We start from the raw sequence: 17,160 nt of genomic DNA on the forward strand, positions 1-17,160 counted from the left end.
ATTCAAGATGACACGACAAAGCAGTACTCAGTCAGAGCTGCACTGTCGGAGGTGATGTAACATTAAATTGAGACCCTGGCGGCTCTCTCAAGTTTAGATAAAAGATTCCATGGCCCGATTCAAAGAACGGCAGGGAAGATCGCCCTGTCTTAGGCCAATATTTATCCCTCAACCAACATCAGTAAAACATCAGATTATCTGATCATGTATCACACTGCTGTATGTGGGAGCACTTGTGGGAGCTGTTTGTGGGAGCCCCACATTCTGGGGCTGGTTTAGCACAGTGGGCTAAACAGCTGGCTTGTAATGCAGTACAATGCCAGCAGTGCGGGTTCAATTCCCGTACCAGCCTCCCCGAACAGGCGGCGGAATGTGGCGACTAGGGGCTTTTCACAGTAACTTCATTGAAGCCTACTTGTGACAATAAGCGATTATTATTATTGATACACAAATTATGCGTTTCCTGCATTGCAACCCTGACTACACTTTGAAAAAGGTGCTTTGGGACATCTAGCGGTCAGAAAAGGTGTTAGAAAAATATACAAATTATTTCTTTCTTTCTATATTACAATCTGGTTATCTATTAATGTTCACCAAGGCAAAAAATGTCAATGAAGGGAATGGCATGTTCTCCATTTTGGGCACCGACCGTCAGCATTGAGGACTTTCCGGTTCACCATCACCTCCAAATGCAGAATAAAGCTTCCTTTACTCTCCCCCAATAACATACCTTACATGAAATGCAGAACAGTGCCACCTACCCTACTAGAACTATTTCTTGGGATTGATATCTTTGAGTGAGGTTGACAGCAACCCCACCGAGTTCCCATATAGGATCGTTATAGCTGTCAAGAAATAAGACTTTGACTCCATCAGCATTGGAGGTGAAAGTGCACCAATTCCCACCAGTTTCAGGAAACGTGAAGCTGATTTTAATCTAACCCACCCAAACAGAAACCAGGCACATTCGGCTGGGATACCGGAGGCTTGATTTTCCTCTCCAGGCATCAGGGTTGAGGTATCTGTAAATCTTAACAGATACAGGCAGATTAGGTTCAAATCAGAGCTTCAATTTTCTAACAGTAGAAAAAATGGAAAATTAGGCCCCAGCTTTAACAAAAGGTTCACTTGAAACTGAGGGTTACCTGTTCCATCACCTCTGGGGCCATCCAGCATGGAGTTCCAACAAAGGTCTTACGCACTTTATTTCTGGTCATATCTCCACCAGCAGCTAGAAATGCACTGACGCCAAAATCTAATAAAGGAAGAAGTCAAACATTACACTGTTAAATTCCTCACATCAGTAACTTGCTCAGGACACTGGGGTACCAATTAGGACGTCAGTGGAGGTCAGCCAGAGGTCACTTTACTGCCCATTGCCTCCGATGGTGCACAGCACAAAGAGATACAGCTGGAGACTGACTACAGATTGGGAACCTCCCACTATCCACTTCACATTCCCAATAATAGAACATTACAGGCCCTTCAGCCCTGATGTTGCGCCGACCTGTGAAACCACTCTAAAGCCCATCTACACTATTCCCTTATCGTCCATATGTCTATCCAATGACCATTTGAATGCCCTTAGTGTTGGCGAGTCCACTACTGTAGCAGGTAGGGCATTCCACGCCCTTACTACTCTCTGAGTAAAGAACCTACCTCTGACATCTGTCCTATATCTATCTCCCCTCAATTTAAAGGTATGTCCCCTCGTGCTAGACATCACCATCCGAGGAAAAAGGCTCTCACTGTCCACCCTATCCAATCCTCTGATCATCTTGTATGCCTCAATTAAGTCACCTCTTAACCTTCTTCTCTCCAAAGGAAACAGCCTCAAGTCCCGCAGCCTTTCCTCATAAGATCTTCCCTCCATACCAGGCAACATTCTGGTAAATCTCCTCTGCACCCTTTCCAATGCTTCCACATCCTTCCTATAATGCGGCGACCAGAATTGCACCCAATACTCCAAATGCGGCCGCACCAGAGTTTTGTACAGCTGCAACATGACCTCATGGCTCCGAAACTCAATCCCTCTACCAATAAAAGCTACCACACCGTACGCCTTCTTAACAACCCTCTCAACCTGGGTGGCAACTTTCAGAGATCTCTCTGCTCATCCACACTACAAAGAATCTTGCCATTAGCCCAGTATTCTGTATTCCTGTAATCTTGTCCAGTTAACTGTGAAAGGGTTGATGTCAAAGTCTGCGTTTAATGAAGTAACACACTGGAGATTTATTTGATGACTGAGCACAAGCTAAGCATCATATTCTAACTTGCACCAACTCTTGTTCATCCAGCACCCCTGTGCTTACTGACGTACATTGCTTCCCACTCCCCTCACACCTTGAATTTAAAATTCTCACTGTGTTCAAATTCTCCCATGGCTTTGCCCTATCCTCTCAGTGTAACCTCCTCCTGTCCTCCAACCCTCCAGAACAATGAGAATACAGATTGGGAGAACTACGTTTTGGTGTTTTTTTAACTCCTTGGAGGGATACTTTTGGTTTTCTCGTTCGAACTGGACATGGTTTGTGGAGGTGTCAAGTTTTGAAAGGCGAATGGTCTTTCTTGTCCGTACCTTCTGGTTTGACTCTGGATAATAGCCTAGCTGTGACGGAGGCTAATTTTGACCTGATGTGATAATGGTTTGTTTTACATCTTGTTGACTGCAATGCAAAGTAAGAATGAGTAGAGATACAAAACAGACTATCGCACAATGTCAAAACCGCTCCATTGGTTTTGAGGTTGGTGCACTGTTATAACCTGCCTACTTACCATTGGCTGGGGACTAATGACAATTCCACAATCCTGTGGGAGTATGAGCTTCCCCAATGAGGGGGGTGGAGAAACCATTAGTAAACTCCAAGTATAAATAAAGCTGGCCAGTTTGGAAACAACAGGAAGGAGTGTGCAGCAAGGGAAGTATATATATATATATATATTATTGTAAATAAATGTTATTACTTTGTATCCTTAAAACTCGTGCTGGATTCATCGTGGCCCTCACAAAATGCACAAAATGCTTTAATCTCTCGATTATTACTGAGATTAAATTGTAAGGATTCTGTGATGTGTGAGGTGTTTTTACTTGTTTCGAATAAAGGGGACAATCAGCATGGAATCAATAACAACCGCCAAGAGCTGGCTGTGAATCCAGCATGACCTTTAGTTCTGCCTCACTGTTACTCATTCTGGCTGTATGTCGTAACTGGAGACTTTTCTTACTAAAAGTCGTGATTTAAACATAATCCATTTTGTTATCCATTCTGATAATCCTCTACTAGCTAATGTAATATAACTCACAGGAGAAGCAAATTAAGGGAATTAATTTGAATTACTGCACAATGATGAGATTAGTACTGCTTATATCAACCTACCTGCAATTTGTATAGATCCATCATCACCAAGTAGAATATTACCAGCTTTAACATCCCTGTAATTGGAAAACACATTCAAACAATATAAATATGAAAAGTTTGGAAGGATTATTGTCAAACGTTCAGGTCTCCTCGTGTCTCGTTTTTTCCCACGTTGTTTCAGGTCAACCCTCCAATATTTAATGTAGAATTGTAGATAATGGATTTCCTTGCATGGGAGGCCATACTGACCAATTAGCAGAACCTTTATCAAATTGTAATAGAACCATAGTGCAGAAGGAGGCCATTCAGCCCATCAAGTCTGCACCGACCCTCTGAAAGAGCATCCCACCCAGGCCCTCTCCCCTCCCCTATCCCTGTAACCCCACCTAACCTGCACTTTGGACTGTGGGAGGAAACCAGAGCACCCGGAGGAAACCCACACAGACACCGGGAGAAGGTGCAGACTCCACACAGTCACCCAAGGCCAGAATTGAACCCAGGTCCCTGGCGTTGTGAGGCAACAGTGCTAATCACTGTGCCACCATGCTGCCTTATATGCCACCATGCCACGTAATATGCTGTATCCCAAGACAACCCGAGATGGGCACAGTCAAAGAGCTGATCCCTAAGGCAGTGATTTTCAAAGTGGGGGTCACAACCCGCTGATGGGTTGCGGGATGGTGTAGAATGGATCGCCAAAAGGTCAACAAAAATTATCCCCAAAGATCGCCTCACCATTTTTTCTGTTTTCTCTCTGGGTAAATTCTTACTGCAGTACAGTGCATGACCACATGAGGCTGATATAGAAGCCGGTGCCATGGGCTTGCTTGCCTCTCGGGGCCAGTGTAAGTGGGGCAGTTTGCAGCCAGTGACCTGTAAAATTCTCTTTGGGTGGCATTTCCTGCTACTGTGTTCAGCGTCGGGATCTGTATCATGTCTTGAGTTCAGTGTGTCACTAATAAACCCCATGCGTCCTTTATCATTCTCTCCGTTAACCCGGACATACAGCCTCCTCCACCCCTACAAGCCCCGATATGTCCACTCCTTCCACTTCCCAATTGTCTCTCCACACTGGGGCTCTTGTCCACGATTCTGTTTTCCACCCCCTCTTCCCACGTACTCGTCCCCAAGCATCCGTCTCTGCCATGTGGCTACATGGACTCCATCAGTTGAATCGGTTCCTCTACCACAAGGACTTTAGCTTCTAGCTTTATCGGGACTTCAATTGTGTCCTAAAGATGACATTAGCTGGCGACTAAACTACGCTCATGTATACAGGAGCCGGTGAAATGTTGCGGGTGTATGGAATGGAATGTGCCCGCATGTTTTGCATATTGGTCAGCTGAGCTCTGCCCAGCATTGTGTTTTTTTTAGCGTGTTTTCAGTCTGTTACATTATTGCCTGGGAAACGGTACTGACAGGCGTCCAGTCACATTCTGTCTGGCCGTGGTTTAAGTTCAGCCGTTCGGACTCCTGTTTCTGAAGTTGAAGTTTTGAGTTTAATTTCCTATCTGAGGCCGTGTTAGATTTTGAGCGAGTGAACATGGCGTTGTTAAAACCGTGCAATATTGAGCCTGTTAATCTTTCCAGTGCGTGCACGCAATTCACCAAATGCTAACAATGGGTGTGAAGATATAAAATAATCAAATAATCCTGAGTTACACCCTTTAGCGAGGTGTCAGGACAGAACTGTCCTTTAAGGTGAAACAGCAGAGCAATTTACAACTTTTACATTTACTAATACAGAAGTGCCAACAATGAGTGTGACATTTTTAAAAGTAATTATGGAGGATGTTTTGTGAATGTGACGTGGATCGTGAGCCACTCTGTAAAAATGGGTCGCTGTAAAAGAAAGTATGAAAACCACTGCCCGAAGGCACCTGTGTCAGCTGTGAGGCAGTGGGTAAAACCCTTCCCTCTCCTCCGAGGTTCTGGGTTCAAGTCCTACTCCAGAGACCTCAGCACATAATCTAGGCTCTTACTCCCGGTGCAGTGCTGAGGAAGCACTGTTCTGTTGTAGGTGCTGTCCTTTGGATCGAATATTAAACCAAGATCTCAGGTGAACAGAAAAGATCTCATCGTTTTTTGTAAAGAGCAGGGGAGTTCTCCCCAATGTACGAGTCAATATTTAATCTTTCACAGCAGCACAGCGGTTAGCACTGCTGCCTCACGGCACCGAGGTCCCAGGTTAAATCCTGGCCCTGGGTCACTGTCCGTGTGGAGTTTGCACATTCTCCCCGTGCCTGCGTGGGCTTCTATATGGAGAATCTGATTCTCCCCGTGTTTGCGTGAGTCTCACCCCCACAACCCAAAGAGTGCAGGGTAGGTGGATTGGCCACGCTAAATTGCCCCCTAATTGTAAAAAAAATTAATTGGGTTCTCTAAATTTAGCAAAAAAAATATTTAATCTTTCAACCAAGATCAATATGGTCATTATCATATAGTGAGAGCTTGTTGTACACAACGTGACTGCCACCTGCCGTTTTCCTACATTACAACCAGGGGCGACTATTGAACATCTGTAAAACTTGGGATGTCCTGAGGTCAAGAAAGGCGCTACATAAATGCAAGTTTAAATTTCTTTTTCACCATAAAATACTGACCAATGCCCAGAATTGTCTGAATGAGGAAATAGATACTTTAATAAGAAGATTATCTGCAGCACCCCAATAAAGAGCTAAATGCACCATTTCCTGTTGGTATAAAATTACTGTTTTAATTCCCTCAGAAGTGACCGTGCCAGCGAATAGCCCCCTCCACACCACACACATTCAACAGGAGTTCCAGATGAAGATTTGAAAGTTTACCTGTGTATCTGTCCATTCCTGTGGAGATAATCCAAGCCCTCCAACACCTCTTTTAACACTGTTGCTATTACTGGCTCATCCAACACACCAGCCTTGTGTTCATTGTTGCTGATTGTCCTCCTGATTATGTCCAACATTGAACCTAAATAGGAGCAGGAAAGGCCAGGTCAGCATGCATCCAGACACACATCTCTCTCTCCCCCATCCCTGCATTCTTCACCCCTGGTCACCATGCATCCAGACACCAATCTCTCTCTCTCATCTCCTCCTGTGTTCCCCCTCTCTCTCTCTCCCCCATCCCTGCAATCTTCACCCCAGGTCACCATGCATTCAGACACCAATCTCTCTCTCTTTCTCGCTCTCATCTCCTCCTGCGTTCCCCCTCTCTCTCTCTCCCCCATCCCTGCATTCTTCACCCCAGGTCACCATGCATCCAGACACCAATCTCTCTCTCTTTCTCTCTGTCTCATCTCCTCCTGCATTCCCCCCCTCTCTCTCTCCCCCCCCCCCATCCCTGCATTCTTCACCCCAGGTCACCATGCATCCAGACACCAATCTCTCTCTCTCTCCCATCTCCTCCTGTGTTCCCCCTCTCTCCCCCCCAATCCCTGCAATCTCCACCCCAGGTCACCATGCATCCAGACACCAATCTCTCTCTCTCTCCCATCTCCTCCTGTGTTCCCCCTCTCTCTCTCTCCCCCATCCCTGCAATCTTCACCCCAGGTCATAGAATCATAGAATTTACAGTGCAGAAGGAGACCATTCGGCCCATCGAGTCTGCACCGGCTCCTGGAAAGTGCACCCTACCCAAGGTCAACACCTCCACCCTATCCCCATAACCCAGCAACCCCACCCAACACTAAGGGCAATTTTGGACACTAAGGGCAATTTATCATGGCCAATCCACCTAACCTGCACATCTTTGGACTGTGGGAGGAAACCGGAGCACCCGGAGGAAACCCACGCACACACGGGGAGGATGTGCAGACTCCGCACAGACAGTGACCAATCTCTCTCTCTCTCTCTCCCATCTCCTCCTGTGTTCCCCCTCTCTCTCTCTACCCCCATCCCTGCATTCTTCACCCCAGGTCACCATGCATCCAGACACCAATCTCTCTCTCTCTCTCTCTCATCTCCTCCTGTGTTCCCCCTCTCTCTCTCTCTACCCCCATCCCTGCATTCTTCACCCCTGGTCACCATGCATCCAGACACAAATCTCTCTCTCTCTCCCCCCATCTCTCTTTCTCTCTCTCTCTCTCCCACTGCTCCCCTCACCTCTCCTCTCCCCAGTTATTGGAACCAATTCATCTTTGGGTTGTGGGGGTGAGACCCACGCAGACACGGGATGAATGTACAAACTCCACACGGACAGTGACCCAGGGCCGGGATTCGAACCCGGGTCCTCAGCGGCGTGAGGCAGCAGTGCTAACCAGTGCGCCACCGTTCTGCCCTCCCTCCTCCTCTTTCTCCCGCTCCTCCCCTCCCCTCTCTCTAATCTCTCTCACTCTTAGCCCTCTTGCCCTCTCTCTCTCCAGCCTCTCTCTCTTCCCCTCCCCTCCCTCTCTTATCTCTCATTCCCCCTTCCCACCTCCTCTCTCTACCTTTCTCTCTCCATCTCTTTCTCCCTCCCCTCTCTCCCTCCCCCTCTCTCTCACCCCATCGCCCCCTCACTCTCCTCCCTCATTCTGCCTCTGCCTCTCTCCCTCCAACTCTGCCTCCCTCACACCCCCTCTCCCTCCCTCCAACTCGCATCCCTCACACACCCTCTCCCTCCCTCCAACTCTGCCACCCTCCCTCCTCTCTCTCTCTCCATCCCTTCTCACTTCCCCCTCTTTCCTTCTGTCTCTTTTTTCCATCTCTCTCCCTTCTCTTCCCCCTCTCTCTTCCCCCTCTCTCTTACCCCCTCTCTCTTCCCCTCCCACCTCTTTCCCCTCCCACCTCGCTCTCCTCTCAATCCCCCGATTCGCTTTGTGCCCAATGACCTATCTGTCCTGGTCTTGAATATATTTGACTGAACATCGACAAGACTGCGGGAGAGAATTGGAAAAGCCCTCAGAGTGAAGACATTTCTCCTCTTCTCAGTCTGGTATTCTGGGTTGTATTCTTACCTCCACTCAGCAGCTTCATCACCAACCACAGTTCATCCTTCACAACAAAGGAGGTGAAATAGGTCACAACATTGGGGTGATGGCACTGACTCATGGCTTGAATCTCTTTCTGTTTGGAGAGAAACAGAGTGGTCAGTATTTTACAGCATACACTAGCTACAGTTCAAAATGTGTATCTTAAGTCCATTAAATCGACCCAAACAAACTGGCGCGAGAGAGGCCGCCACCTTCCGTACATAGAACATTACAGCGCAGTACAGGCCCTTCGGCCTTGGTTAGGGATGACGAAGTCCCCAGCTAGGGCTGTGAGTTGTGGTTATCTGACTTATGCTGGATAGACTGTGTATGTGGGCTTTGGGGGAAGACAGCGATCCGGTACCACTATGGTTAGCACAGTTGCTTCACAGCTCCAGGGACCCAGGTTCGATTCCCAGCTTGGGTCACTGTCTGTGCGGAGTCTGCACGTTCTCCCTGTGTCTGCGTGGGTTTCCTCCGGGTGCTCCGGTTTCCTCCCACAAGTCCCGAAAGACGTGCTGTTAGGTGAATTGGACATTCTGAATTCTCCCTCTGTGACCCGAACAGGCGCCGGAATGTGGTGACGAGGGGATTGTCACAGTAACTTCATTGCAGTGTTAATGTAAGTCTACTTGTGAGAATAATAAAGATTATGAAGCCTTCATCAGATACAGAAACTGCCAATGCTAACCAATCTAGATTCACCCATCAACGAATGGCCACTTGGTCGAGGTACTGGATGGCAGTTGGTAGCTGTGGAACTATCCATAGAATCCCTGCAGTGCAGAAGGGGGCCATTCGGGCCATCGAGTCTGCACCGACCCTTCAAAAGAACACCCTACCTCGACCCACTCCCCCACCCTATCCCCGTAACTCCACCTAGACTGCACATCGTTTGGACACTAAGGGCAATTTAGCATCTTTGGACTGTGGGAGGAAACCGGAGTACCCGGTGGAAACCCACGCAGACTCCGCACAGTCACCCAAGGCCAGGATGTGTGGTGTCACATCAGCCCTGATTTATCTTATCCAGTGTTTTAGAGATAGAGAAAGGCCATGAACGCCATCAGACTTGCCGGCATATTGGTGCCAGCCATCCATCCTTTGCTTTTAGCTCTAAATTCCTTCTCTATCCTGAAATATATGCAGGTTCCTGTTGGGACTCATTTATTCTGCTCTCTTTAATGGTAAATTTAGTGCATAACATTACTTCCATTTATGAAATGCTCTATTTCATACACATCAAGGCACAATTTTTCCAACAGGGTGGCACAGTGGTTAGCACTGCTGCCTCAGCGCCAGGGACCCGGGTTCAATTTCGGCCTCGGGTGACTGTCGGCTGCACGTTCTCCCCGTGTCTGCGTGGGTTTCCTCCGGGTGCTCCGGTTTCCTCCCACAGTCCAAAGATGTGCAGGTTAGGTAGGGTCATGGGGAATAGGGTGGGAGAGTGGGCCCAGGTAGGGGGCTTGTTCAGAGGATCGGCCCGATGGGTGAATGGCCTCCTTCTGCACTGTAGGGATTCTATGGAACTCCATGCTGCAAACCAGGCCGCCTGCCAAACTGGGAAACACTGTGGCCTGCGAGCTTGTGGTGGACAAGCTCTCCCCATTGACCCTCTGACCGTCAATTGATTTGATTTTCTTGCCTCTCGCCAGCTCTGATGTTGGCCAATGACCTGCTCCGAGTTTCTGCCAATGTTCTGCTGTGCACTGGTGCAATGTCTGGGGGCATAGCTTCAATGAGCACAAAACCTTGGCAAGACAAACCCTCGCGTAAAACCGGTGCCATAACTCACCAGTAGCTCATCCATGCTGGTGTTGCATTTCTCCAGATTGATTCGCTTTATTGCCACGCGCTCCTTCTTGGGTTTGCAGAGAGCTGCTTGCACCACAGCTGTGGCCCCGCTGCCTGCAGCAGAAAGAGAAGAGAAACACAAATAGCAATTGTGGGGGAGAAACAAAAACAAAAACCATCCCAGAAGCTGCTCTTGACTTTTCAATCGAGCTTCCAGATACAACAAAGCTCCACCCAAGCCAATCTTCTGGCGGTCCTGACAGACTGTTTTCAAACTTGAGGGCTAAGTCTTATCTATTCATTTACAGTTCAGACAAAACTATGCCCAGTGAACTCTCCCTGGTCTTTGGTTTTCTAAGCATTTAACAATTGTCAAATGCAAGTTGTTGTTGTCAGTTGTAAGGTATTCAGTTCAGACCAGGTCACACCAATAAAAATGAAAGGTTGAGTCACCCTGTACATGTTCAAACACACATTCAAAATGTTTTATTATTTATTACCTGATCATACTCAAATGCAGGTTCAAACCTGCAACTACCGACGAGCATCGAGTTCTTGATTTCAGCTGTGCCACCAGGGGGAGCTGCTGAGCAGAGACCAGGTCATTTCTCAGAGGGAAAGGGGGGTTAGTGGGGAAAGATTCAACTTCAGATGCTCTTTTGCAGAAGGTCCCTCAACTTTTATTCATCGGTTAAATGACTGTCGCTATCTTAAGTAAAAATGTTGCCTTGTGGGAACTTGTTAACTCTTCCATCAGGGACACAGCTGAGGTTGAAAAAATTGAAGCCATGCTCAGGCACTCTTGAGGCTGTTGTCTTAGCACCACACTGTGATCCAAACCACCTCAAGTGATTCTTTCATCTCTATTTGACTAGTTACCTCCCCTCCCCTTGACAGCACCTCCCCTCACCCTTAAAATATCACTACAACAGTATCAGCAGCCCACCCATTCCGAACAGCGCTTCTATTCCTGCCTCTCAGTCATTTTTACTCGGTTTCACAAACAAAAGATGCTGCGTCAATTTGTTCCCTTTTGCTCAACAAAGCATTTCCACCTCTGATTCAGAAGATTGTGGGGTTCGAGCTCCAGTCCAGAGGCTAGGACCATTCTTCTGAGCGACCTGACCAATATTTATCCTTCAACCAACACTAGTACAAACAGATCTGGTCATTAACACATTGCTGTTTTCCCCCCACGTAACAATGACTATACTTCAGGAGTACGTCTCTGGCTGTGAAGCACCTTTTGACATTGTGACGATGTGAAAGGCGCTAGAGAAATGCCGATCGTTTCTATTTCTGTAAATATGATGAACCATGTATCCAAATGGATGCAGCAACTCCGCCCAGTTACTGCTGAACTGGAAACGTTCCTGTTAATTGGCTGTTAGCAGAAAGTTTACTGCAATGCTGCAAGTTTACCATCTTGCGCAGCGGTAGTAAGTGGTCATCTCAGCACAAGACAAATCGCACTTTCCCCACCAGGAGCTGTTGTTTGATCACGTGTACAGTATACCAGTGACTATGCTTCAAAAGAACTCCATTGGCTGTAGGATGTCCTGCGATCATGAAGGGTGCTATATTAATGCAAGCTTTTTTAAAATAAGGATATACAATGCTGCAGATGCTGGAAATCTGAAATAAAAACGGAAGATGCTGAAAATACTCAACAGGTCTGGCAGCGTCTGTGAAGAGAGACAGAGAGTTAACGTTTCAGGCCGATGGTCTTTCAGAAGAACTCATCCACCTTGGATTGGATTGGATTTGTTTATTGTCACGTGTACCGAGGTACGGTGAAACGTATTTTTCTGCGAGCAGCTCAACAGATCATTAAGTCAATGAAAAGAAAAGAAAAGAAAAAGAAAATACATAATAGGGCAACACAAGGTACACCTGGAATAATGCCTCTGTTTCACTGGGCGGACGCTGACAATTACTATTTAAAATGGGGCCACAAGACATGACACAAGATGAGGGTGCGGGGCTACAAATAAAAGGGGCCCAGCACACACAATAAAAAGTCAAAGGAAGCAATAAACTACCAAAGCAATGCTGAGACAGATCTTCCACTTTTACAGCAGCGGAGACTGGAAATCATTAGGATGATTGCTTTGATAGAGTGATGATGTCCATCTGTTAAGGTGGTATCCTGTTCAATAAGGCTACATTGCCAGCACTCCCCCAGTTTAAAGAGGCATATCATAGTATCATAGAATTTACAGTGCGGAAGGAGGCCATTCGACCCATCGAGTCCACACCGGCCCTTTTGGAAAGAGCACCCTATCTAAGCCCACACCCCCATCCCATCCCCGTAACACAACCCAACCTTTTTTGGTCACTAAGGTCAATTTAGCATGGCCAATCCACCTAACCTGCACATCTTTGGACTGTGGGAGGAAATCGGAGCACCCGGAGGAAACCCACGCAGACACGGGGAGAACGTGCAGACTCCGCACAGCCAGTGACCCAAGCCGGGAATCGAACCTGGGACCCTGGTGCTGTGAAGCAACTGTGCTAACCACTATGCTACCGTACCCTCTAAAGTCTTGGTCGGCAGCACTTGTTAGTCCCCAGTTCCTGCCCTTGAGAGTAAGACAAAGTTATCAAGGTCCAGAAAACCAGCAAGAAATGGCTCGAATTCTTCCTCTTTTTTTCAAATACTTACTTTTAAGATTGTTTTTTAAACTATTTTCTTTAACAAAGTGTGACGTTTTAACGTGTGACATCTTCAATATGACAGACGCATACTATCCACAATGTTTAAGGAGTACTTTCCTGAATTAATGCTCTTGTGTAAGGGGCACATATTGGAAATTTAAGTGACCGGAAAATCATACCTTGTGACGGATTTTCGACACAAGCTCCCAAAGTCAAAAAATGATTCCGTTTAAATATCCTGATCATTGTGGAATGAAAATTCTGTATTCAAATATCAAATATAAAACCTTTGAGATAAAGAAGGGTTCACCATATGGAAATTGTGTGTGAAGAACAATTTGTCAGACATCATAAGAACTCGAACTCCCACATACCACAGCCGCAACTCACAGAAAACCGACAGAATCGCCACTCACAAAACCATGACACTGCACACAAATAGAATAGATCCTTCATTTATTTCCGTTTTCTCAAAGTTTTACAACTTAAAATTAGTTAGCCATTGTTTGAACAGAAAAATACAAAGATCCCAGTGCGATACAATATTTAAACAAGTTATATACAGATAGAATCATAGAATTTGCAGTGCAGAAGGAGGCTATTTGGCCCATCGGGTTAGCACCGGCCCTTGGAGAAAACACTTCCACTGCTATCCCCGTAACACGGTAACCCCACCTAGCCGTTTGGAAGTTAAGGGCCAATCCACCTAACCTGCACATCTTTGGATTGTGGGAGGAAACCAGAGCCCCTGGAGGAAACCCACGCAGACACGGGGAGAACGTGCAAACTCCACACAGACACCAACCCAGGGCTGGGATTCAAACCCAGGTCCTCAGCGCTGCAGTCCCAGTGCTAACCACAGTTCGCCCACGGTACTCCTCTCTTAATGTATCCCAACATGTGCAACACATTTCCAGCAATAGCTTCTCCTCGCGTCCCTACTTCCAATGTAGCTGATAGTTTCAGCCTTAGGTTATTCCTTTTCCTAGTTTAGAAGTTGATGATGTCTCTTCCTCACAACCCTCAACTCCATGGCCACCTGTGTGAGATTGCTCATCAATGTCAGGTATTGGATAAGTCAGAGCTTTACCGAAATGAACATTCTGAAACCATCTTATTCAGCTCCTGGCAAAAAAGATCCATAGTCTAGCCCATTCCTCCTTCAGCTGATCATTTAGTTTGAACCAGACTGATTGCAACCATGGTGTCTTCTTCGACCATAAGCTGAACTTCAAACTGCACATTTTTCCTCAGCAAGACTCTTTAATTCTACCTCTGCAATAGTGCTGACCTTAGCTGAAACCTTCATGCAGGCTGTCATTACCTCTTCACAGTCAACTTCACTAATGCCCTGCTCATCAACCTCCCAGCTCCATATCACCAAAAACTGTGCCACCCACATCCTGTCCTGTCACTCCGCTGCTTAGCTCCCCTACTTCCATTGCGTCCCTTTGACAAATTCCTCCAAGACTTTGTCCATCATTATATCCCTAAACCTTTCTGCCTGCCCGGTGTCCAACTCTTGCATTGTTGCTCCCTCTCCATTTTTGTCCTGCACCTGATGACATCTTACTAAGTTATAAATGCTGTCCAAATCCATGCTGATGCTGATGGTTGCCCCCATTATATTCACAACCTTTCTGTGATTCTGCTATGTAGCCAGCTTCACTTTCTTCTAAGTGGGTTGCTGCAGCATATATGATAATCCAAAGTTGTGCTTCTAACACATCAGTTGGTGGTTGGAACACAAGTCATAATATCCACTGTCCACGTTCATCAACATCACAAAGTTTTAGAAAAATAACTAATTCAATATCATATGCGGCAGTTGTTTTAACACAAGAAGCTCTTCAGTAAATGCCATTTCTAAGGTCATGCATTGAGAATGCTTTAGATTCTGTTCGAGAGCTTTGTGAAGCGTAACTTGTTAGCATGTCATATGAGTGAATTGACAAGATGCTAATGAAGTCCAGAGAGAACTGGATAGAAGTCAGATGCTTACAGGGGTCGTCGGTCAGAGATTCAGAATGAACTGCTGGTTGCTTTTGAACTGAGGAATAAAGAACAGCTTGCTCCCGTTACAAAGAGTGAAGTGTTTTGTTACACATCACCACACACGGTTCTTCCATGTCTAGCTCTCCATCAGCATCGATGCCTGAAAACATCACGTTAAAGTCCAACAGGTTTGTTTCAAACACTAGCTTTCGGAGCACTGCTCCTTCCTCAGGTGAATGAAGAGGTATGTTCCAGAAACATTTATATAGACAGATTCAAAGACGCACGACAATGCTTAGAATGCGAGCATTTGCAGTTAATTAAGTGTTTACAGATCCAGAGAGAGGGGTAACCCCAGGTTAAAGACGTGTGAATTGTCTCAAGCCAGGAGAGTTGGTAGGATTTTGCAAGCCCAGGCCAGATGGTGGGGGGTGAATGTAATGCGACATGAATCCCAGGTCCCGGTTGAGGCCGCACTCATGTGTGCGGAACTTGGCTATATGTTTCTGCTCGGCGATTCTGTGTTGTCGCGCGTCCTGAAGGCCGCCTTGGAGAACGCTTACCCGGAGATCAGAGGCTGAATGCCCTTGACTGCTGAAGTGTTCCCCGACTGGAAGGGGACGCAATTCTGCAACTCATCCGCTTCATTCTGGATCACAATGTCTTCACCTTCGACAATAAGTTCTTCATCCAGACGCACGGAACAGCCATGGGGACCAAATTCGCACCCCAATACACCAACATCTTCATGCACAAGTTTGAACAAGATCTACTCACCGCACAGGACCTTCAACCGACGTTGTACACCAGATACATCGATGACATTTTTTTCCTTTGGACCCACGGCGAAGAATCACTGAAACGACTACACGATGACATTAATAAGTTCCATCCAACCATCAGACTCACCATGGACTACTCTCCAAAATCAGTTGCATTCTTGGACACACACTCATCTCCATCAAGGACGGTCACCTCAGCACTTCGCTTTACCGCAAGCCCACAGATAACTTCACGATGCTCCACTTCTCCAGCTTCCACCCTAAACACATTAAAGAAGCCATCCCCTATGGACAAGCCCTCCGTATACACAGGATCTGCTCAGATGAGGAGGAGCGTAACAGACATCTACAGACATTGAAAGATGCCCTCGTCCGAACGGGATATGGTGCTCGACTCATCGATCGACAGTTCCAACGCGCCACAGCAAAAAACCACACCGACCTCCTCAGAAGACAAACACGGGACACAACCGACAGAGTACTCTTCATCGTCCAGTACTTTCCTGGAGCGGAGAAATTACAACATCTTCTTCACAGCCTTCAACACGTCATTGATGAAGATGAACATCTTGCCAAGGTCATCCCCACCCCCCCACTACTTGCCTTCAAACAACCGCGCAACCTCAAACAAACCATTGTTTGCAGCAAGCTACCCAGCCTTCAGAACAGCGACCACGACACCACACAACCCTGCCATGGCAATCTCTACAAGACTTGCCAGATCATCGACATGGATACCACCATTACACATGAGAACACCACCCACCAGGTACGCGGTACATTCGTGCGACTCGGCCAACGTTGTCTACCTCATACGCTGCAGGAAAGGATGTCCCGAAGCGTGATACATTGGCGAGACCATGCAGACGCTGCGACAACGAATGAACGGACATCGCACGACAATCACCAGGCAGGAATGTTCCCTTCCAGTCGGGGAACACTTCAGCAGTCAAGGGCATTCAGCCTCTGATCTCCGGGTAAGCGTTCTCCAAGGCGGCCTTCAGGACGCGCGACAATGCAGAATCGCCAAGCAGAAGCTTATAGCCAAGTTCCGCACACGTGAGTGCGTCCTCAACCGGGACCTGGGATTCATGTCGCATTACATTCACCCCCCACCATCTGGCCTGCAAAATCCTACCAACTGTCCTGGCTTGAGACAATTCACACCTCTTTAACCTGAGGTTACCCCATCTCTGGATCTGTAAAGATTTAATCACCTGCTAATGCTCGCAGTCCAAGCATTGTCTGGCATCTTTGAATCTGTCTATATATATGTTTCTGGAACATACCTCTTCATTCACCTGAGGAAGGAGCAGCGCTCCGAAAGCTAGTGTTTGAAACAAACCTGTTGGACTTTAACCTGGTGTAAGACTTCTTACTGTGCTCACCCCAATCCAACGCTGGCATCTCCACATCATGAAAACATCACTGTCATGTGAGAGGAGGGGTAAGGCAATAGGAAGAACCTTCACCCATTGGCAAAATCACAGCCAAGACATTGGAGCAGTGAGAGGACACCACACCTTTTCCAGGATCCTCCACAGGGCCACCTCAGGAAACAGCCAAGTCATTGGTCTGCGCATCTGAAACACATAAAGGAATACATCAGCCACAATGCACAGTTGTCCCCTGCAACACC

At 47.0% G+C, this 17,160-nt stretch overlaps 1 protein-coding gene across 1 annotated transcript in view; it reads right to left on the reverse strand.

Moving 5' to 3' along the window:
- The window catches only part of LOC140405481 (STE20/SPS1-related proline-alanine-rich protein kinase-like), a 253,266-nt gene that overhangs the window by 46,127 nt on the left and 189,979 nt on the right, over positions 1-17,160 (reverse strand). Inside the window, exons 3-7 of the mRNA XM_072493974.1 lie at positions 10,088-10,200; positions 8,278-8,386; positions 6,170-6,311; positions 3,381-3,436; positions 1,146-1,255 (exon numbers count right to left, since the gene is read on the reverse strand). Coding sequence (XP_072350075.1) covers positions 1,146-1,255; positions 3,381-3,436; positions 6,170-6,311; positions 8,278-8,386; positions 10,088-10,200 — 530 coding nt within the window. The remainder of the gene's footprint in view (positions 1-1,145; positions 1,256-3,380; positions 3,437-6,169; positions 6,312-8,277; positions 8,387-10,087; positions 10,201-17,160) is intronic.

The sequence above is a fragment of the Scyliorhinus torazame genome, chromosome X, assembly GCF_047496885.1.
Source record: "Scyliorhinus torazame isolate Kashiwa2021f chromosome X, sScyTor2.1, whole genome shotgun sequence".
In the NCBI taxonomy this organism is placed as follows: domain Eukaryota; kingdom Metazoa; phylum Chordata; class Chondrichthyes; order Carcharhiniformes; family Scyliorhinidae; genus Scyliorhinus; species Scyliorhinus torazame.